Source organism: Exserohilum turcica (genome assembly GCF_000359705.1).
Source record: "Exserohilum turcica Et28A unplaced genomic scaffold SETTUscaffold_1, whole genome shotgun sequence".
Lineage (NCBI taxonomy): Eukaryota > Fungi > Ascomycota > Dothideomycetes > Pleosporales > Pleosporaceae > Exserohilum > Exserohilum turcicum.
This window is the reverse complement of record NW_007359914.1, coordinates 193658-199657: the sequence shown is the minus strand read 5'-3', so window position 1 is coordinate 199657 and position 6000 is coordinate 193658. Positions and strand designations below refer to the sequence as shown.

The window sequence follows — 6000 nt, the reverse complement described above, 5'->3', positions numbered from 1 at the left end:
GCAACCCAGATGGGTTCGGGGTGTCTTGGTAAAGCAGTTCATCAAAGGGCATGTCGGTTAACGGCGATAGAGAGCAAACGTGTGGCGTCGGGCGAGCAACTTGGCCGAGCTATGACGCGGTTGCAAGCCCCGCGGCGGTACCCCACTCCAAGGCTACTCCAACACTCCAACACCATGGTTACGCGATGATTATTATATCAAGTCTGTCGTCGCCCTAGAACCCATTGTCGCCCTTTCGCATACGCAAGCCATTACTGCACCATGGCGTCGCTCCTCAAAAAGTCGCTCAAGCTCGCGCTGATCCAACTCGCCTCGGGGGCGGACAAGACGGCCAACCTCAGGTCTGCGCGGCAAAAAGTGCTCGATGCCTCCAAGGCGGGAGCCAAGCTGGTGGTGCTGCCCGAATGCTTCAACTCGCCGTACGGCACAAAGTACTTTGACCGGTACGCCGAGACGCTGCTGCCATCGCCGCCGTCGGAGTCGCAGTCGCAGACGTTCCACGCGCTGTCGCAACTCGCAAAGGAAGCAGGCGTGTACCTGGTGGGCGGAAGCATACCGGAGCGCGACAGCCAGGACAGCAAGAAGCTGTACAACACCAGCCTGACGTTTGGGCCGAGCGGCGAGCTAATCGCGACGCATAGAAAGGTGCACCTGTTTGACATTGACATCCCGGGCAAGATCCGGTTCAAGGAGAGCGAGGTGCTGTCGCCGGGGAACAAGATCACGTTGGTGGAGCTGCCCGAGTACGGCAAGATTGCCATTGCCATTTGCTACGACATCCGGTTCCCCGAGCTGGCCATGATTGCAGCGCGCAAGGGGGCGTTTCTGCTGCTGTACCCGGGGGCGTTCAATCTCACGACGGGGGCGCTGCATTGGGAGTTGTTGGCTCGGGCGCGGGCAACGGACAATCAGGTGTACGTGGGACTGTGCAGCCCGGCGCGCGACATGCAGGCCGAGTACAATGCGTGGGGACATAGCATGGTGGTGGACGCGAATGCGCAGGTGGTGGAGCAGCTGGACGAGAAGGAGGGCGTGTTGATGGCGGAGCTGGAGGCGGGCAAGATTGAGGAGGTGAGGAAGGGGGTGCCGCTGTATGGGCAGAGGCGGTTTGATGTGTATCCTGATGTCAGCGAAGGCGGCAGGTTTGAGGAGGGAGCATGAGGGCCAGGTCAAGAATCAAAATATAAGCTGCACTCGGCATGCGACTTGAAGGCAGATGGATGGACGTTGGGCGATGAGCAGTGAGTGCGACTGTTGTGAAACGCCGTTGCGTGGTGCATGGCTGGCCGGCTGGCTGGCTAGCTGGGTGGTGGGAAGGCGGGGCGGGGGCGAGGGCGAGGGCGAGGGCGAGGGCGAGGGGGTGAGCGAGCACGAGTGTGAGTGCGAGTGGGCGTAGCATGGAGCAGGCCCAGAGGCGCCCAAACACGCAGGCGGGCAGGCGGGCGGGCAGGGGCTGGTGGCACGCAAAGGAGCGCCAGCACCAGCCAGCACCAGCCAGCACCAGCCAGCACCAGCCAGCACCAGCCAGCACCAGCCAGCTCCGGCACCAGCGCCAGCGCCTACAGGGCCGCCCAGGCAGAGAGCGAGACGAGGCGAGGCGAGGCGAGGCGAGGCGAGGCAGGGAGGGCAGCGTGGGCGTGGCCAGGCCCTTGTCAGCACATGCGCGCCATACGCCGTGCACAAGGCGGCCGGCCCAGGCAGCGCAGCGCATGCAGTGCACAAGAGACACACGCTGGACTGCGTGCGCGGCCCTCCTGTAATAGTGGGCGGCAGACGGCGCGCGCCATCTTCACTGCCGGCTGCGTCGGCGTCGCGCTGGGTGCTGCTGACGCTGCGCAGTCTACGGTAGGTAGCAGTGCGCGTGCGTGTGCGCGTGTGTAGGCGTATCCAAGTGGGAGAGGGGGAGAGGGAGAGAGGGCGTTGGTGCAAGCCCGGCCAGCATGACTGGCAGCGCCGAAATTGGGCTGAGGGCTGCCCACCAGGAGGCCACGGGTTAGCGAGCGCGGCTGTCACTTAAGGGCGCCCTTCCCCCTCCCCCCAGCCCGCCGCCCGCCCAAGTTCTTCCGCCCGCCCCCTTTGCGCGCCCTCGCTCCCTCGCGCCCTCGCGCCCTCGCTCCTCGCTCCCTCTCCCTCAACCACCTGCCCCCGTCAGCCAGCCTTCTGCCTCCCTCCTCAACCACCCACCGCCAGCTCCACCCGCCATCGCCCACACCATGGCGCCCACCACCACCACCACCACCGCCGCCGCCGCCGCCGCCTCTGCTGCTGCCGCCGCCATCTCCACCACCAAGAAGAAGGAGGCCACGGGCGACAGAGGGAATGGGGGGAGGGTGGCGTGGCCGTTTGGGTGCTGGCCGTGCGGGCTTATTGGTGTCATCGCGACACGACAAGTGAAGGCAGGCGCGCGTCGGCTGGGGGGGGGGGGAAACAACGCAGCTGTGCGCGCAGGCGTGAGTGAGAACATACCGAGTCGCGAGTCTTTTTGTACTCTGCGGTGGAGATCATCAGGCCCGCTGCCCGCTGCCCTCATCCTGATCGCCTCGCCCGCGCGACCTGCAAATGCCAGAGTCGCCCGCCCCTCTCGCTGCGCTGCTGCCGAAACCGCCCGCGCCCGCGCCCTCGCAGCCTGTCCCCGTGCAGCCCGCGCGCCCACCGCCGCGCGAGCCAATGCGCCCGCGCCCGCCCGCCTCGCCCAATGACAGAGCTACAGCTTACCATCATGACCAGGTCATTGCCTCTCTCCACAACCTGCAGGCCGGCCTCATCCACGTCCAGCACGGCATCACCGACCTCCTGACCAACTACCGCAAGCACTGCGCCTCGGTCCTTGGCGGCGAGGAGGGCGAAATCCCCCCCTTCAATGATGTCGCTGCTGTCGCTGCCTCGGTCATGGAGGCCGGTCGCAATGCCGTCGACGAGACCAAGCAGCTGGTCGTGCCGCTCGACAAGTCGGTCGAGGTGACCAAGGGCAAGAAGCGCAAGCGCGAAAAGAAGGAAAAGGACCCCAATGCCCCCAAGAAGCCCCTCACCGCCGCCTTCCTGTACCACCAGCATGCGCGCCCCATTGTCAAGGCCGATCTCGAGGCTGCGCTTCCTCCGGGCGGCCAGATTGAGAAGAACGCCGTTCAGATCGAGGTCAACAAGCGGTGGAACGAGCTCCCTGAAGAGGAGAAGGAGGTGAGTTTGCTGCCTGACTGTTTTGAGTATCGCGCTAACATGCCCCAGCAATGGAAGGCTTCCTACCGCAACTCCATGGAGGAGTACAAGGCCGAGCTGGCCGAGTACGTCGCCAACAAGGGCATCAAGGCCACGGAGCTCGTCGAGGAGGACGAGGCTTCCGACGATGCCGAACCTGATATTGAAGCCGAGGTGGGCGCGGCAGACACGGAAGCGTCTTCTGAGGATGAAGAAGAGGCTCCTGCAAAGGCTCCCTCTCCACCTGCAAAGACGCCGCGCAAGCGCCAGAAGACGACTCCAGCCACAAATGGAAACTCTGCTCCTGTCGCCATTGCGCCCGCTGGCTCTGGCTCAACCCCAGTTCCTCTCCCCAGCTCGCGCACAACCTCGCAAGCTCCAGCGCCTGCCGTCACGGCCGTTGCTGAGACACCGGCAAAGAAGGACAACAAGAAGAAGAAGGAAAAGGCTGCGCCTCAGCCCATTGCTCCTGCTCCTGCAGCCGCTAATGACGAGCCTGCCCCTGAGGAGACTGGTAACAAGAAGAAGACCAAGTCGGGCCGCACCACTCGTAACACCGAGGCTGACGGCGACAAGGAGAATGCCGCACAGGAGAAGGCTGAAAAGGCCGAAAAGGCGGGCAAGGAAAAGAAGCGCGATCGCAGCAAGCGAAAGGTTGACTCTACTTGAAAAAAATTTCTCTTCATCATGACGACGTGTATATCTTTTTATTTTGGAATGGGATGGGATGGGATGGGATGAGCCAGAGCAAACTTCCGTGTAAGAATAAGTCGAGCGATGGAATTGCTTTGAAAAAGAAGGACATGAACTTTTCTTCACACAGGCTAATGACGTGATTGACGCGTTGTTGAGTTCTCTCTTCCCGGCTTCTTTCTTCTCTCAGTCTTGTTGCATTTCTCTCTCTCTCTCTTCTTCTTCTTCTTTCGTCGCTTTGTTTCCATGTCTTGTCTGCGTAAGTAGCGTGAGATTTTTCTTGCGTCACGTATCAATCCAATCTAGCATGACTGACATGACTTGCTATTATTTTTACTGGTACTGGTACTTACTGGTAACTGGTGCTTGTATGCCTGCATCGTGATACATATGTATACAGTGCCCCCGTACGCCCGCTCCAAAAAATAAAAGAGAAGGCATCATGTATCTAGTCCGTGTTGAATGCACAGCCAAAGAAGAGCGCTACCTGGTTCTTCTACCAACTCCTTCCTATACATACATACATACATACATACATGTCCCAGTACCTTTTTTACTCGACCGCATCCATAAACACATCATCATCGTCGTCATCTTCCCCCCTTCCCTCTCCTTCAACAGCCCCCACCACCACGCCCATCATCATCCTCCTCCTCCCCTCCTCCCTCCGCCTCTCCCTCACCCCCTCCAGATACCCCACCACCAACCGCGCACACTCCTCTTTCGCCCGCTTCTTCCCATACACATTGCGCACCTCGCCAATCGGCCCTTCGTGCAGTGGCCCCGCGCCCCGGAAAAAACATGCTACCGTGTGGTATGTTGGGTCGGAGGCGTGCGGCGTGAAGACCCATGAGGGAGTGGGCAGCGAGAGCGTGGCTGCGAGGGATGCAGCGCGTGCGGCGAAGCTTGAATTTTGATTTTGATTTGAACTTGGATTTGAGTTTGAGTTTGGATTTGATGCGGGTGTTGGCGACGAAGAAGAAGAAGAAGAAGAAGAAGAAGAAGAAGAAGGACAAATCATGTCAGTACTCGCATCATCTCCTTGAACCAGACTTTGAGGAACCATGGTTTCACGTCCCTGAGCCGGACCCTGAGCTTTCTTCTTGCGGATCCCGGCTCCAGCCGTCGTCTCATCGGGCCATGTGCCGAGGCGCTTGAAGTGCTCGACTGCGGCGTGTGCGGCGGCCTGGCGCGCGGCTTTTTTGGTGCTGAAGAGCGTGGTGAGAGAGCCAAAGGGCGAGGGCGTGCCGTCGAGCGTGAGTAGGCATGTGAAGCGCGTGCCGGATTGGTAGTCGGTGTAGGTGGGTTGCGGGCTGTTTGTTGCGCGTTGGAATTCTGGGGGTTGGGTGTGTTAGTATGGGAAGGTAATTGAGTAGATATTTCGGTATATATATATATATGTGTGTGTGTGTGTATGAGACGTACCAAGTAGTTTACCCACGTAATTCTCGGCTGGCTCGTTATCAACTGCATCTTGCTGCTGGGCTTCTTGTCCGCCGCCACTGCTCTTCCGGCTCTTTGTCGCTTTCTTAACGCGGCCTTGTGCCTCGAGTTCTTGCAGCACGGCTAGGCCCTTCTCGCTCAGCGCCTCCTTGGCTTCTTGCTTGCTGTTGAATTTCCGCTCGTCGGTAATGCCTTGCAGCTCGGCGATGGCGTCTAGACCCGGGAAACTGAGGCTCGCGGTCCAGCCTGAGCTGCTGCCGCCGCTGTAGGTGAAGAGCGGCTGTGCGATTCCTAGGGCTTGGTATTTTTCGTGCAGCAAGATGGTGTGCTTGGATGTGCGGGCTCCCACGGCAATTGGGGTGAGAGAGGCAGTAGTTCCAGTCTGTGGTTTTTTGGCTGGCGGCGTGGCGTTCTTTTGCGAGCGCGCGAGACGTTGTGCTTCGTGCTCGTCCTTGTGCTGGTTCATAAAGTCGTCCATGCTCATGATGCCTGCGAGTGGAGCGGGACTAGGCCTCATGTTTTCCTGGCCTTGTGCAGAGCCAAATGCAAGCGCTTGCAGGGGCGTGTCGATTTCCATGGTAAATTCACGAGTGTCTACCGTACTATGTTGATCCTCTGAACGCGTGTATCCGGTTTCCGAGATGAGATGAGAGACGTGTGATTTTCCTG

The 6000-nt window shown here is 60.1% G+C and overlaps 3 protein-coding genes across 3 annotated transcripts; 2 read left to right on the top strand and 1 right to left on the bottom strand.

Annotated features, from left to right (window-relative positions):
* Positions 1 to 261: 261 nt before the first annotated feature.
* On the top strand, positions 262 to 1161 carry SETTUDRAFT_132689 (uncharacterized protein; the record flags this gene model as incomplete). The annotated part of the gene is made up of 1 exon (XM_008022353.1): positions 262 to 1161. The coding sequence occupies one exon, from the start codon at positions 262 to 264 to the stop codon at positions 1159 to 1161; it is 900 nt and encodes a 299-aa protein (XP_008020544.1).
* A 1035-nt stretch (positions 1162 to 2196) lies between these two features.
* SETTUDRAFT_162014 (uncharacterized protein) lies at positions 2197 to 4198 on the top strand. The gene is made up of 3 exons (XM_008022352.1): positions 2197 to 2319; positions 2693 to 3177; positions 3226 to 4198. The coding sequence occupies exons 1-3, from the start codon at positions 2214 to 2216 to the stop codon at positions 3862 to 3864; spliced, it is 1230 nt and encodes a 409-aa protein (XP_008020543.1). The 5' UTR covers positions 2197 to 2213; the 3' UTR covers positions 3865 to 4198.
* Positions 4199 to 4441: 243 nt separating this feature from the next.
* SETTUDRAFT_85795 (uncharacterized protein) lies at positions 4442 to 5848 on the bottom strand (the record flags this gene model as incomplete). Its single annotated transcript, XM_008022234.1, has 3 exons — positions 4442 to 4926; positions 4978 to 5223; positions 5314 to 5848. The coding sequence occupies 3 exons, from the start codon at positions 5846 to 5848 to the stop codon at positions 4442 to 4444; spliced, it is 1266 nt and encodes a 421-aa protein (XP_008020425.1).
* Positions 5849 to 6000: the final 152 nt, after the last annotated feature.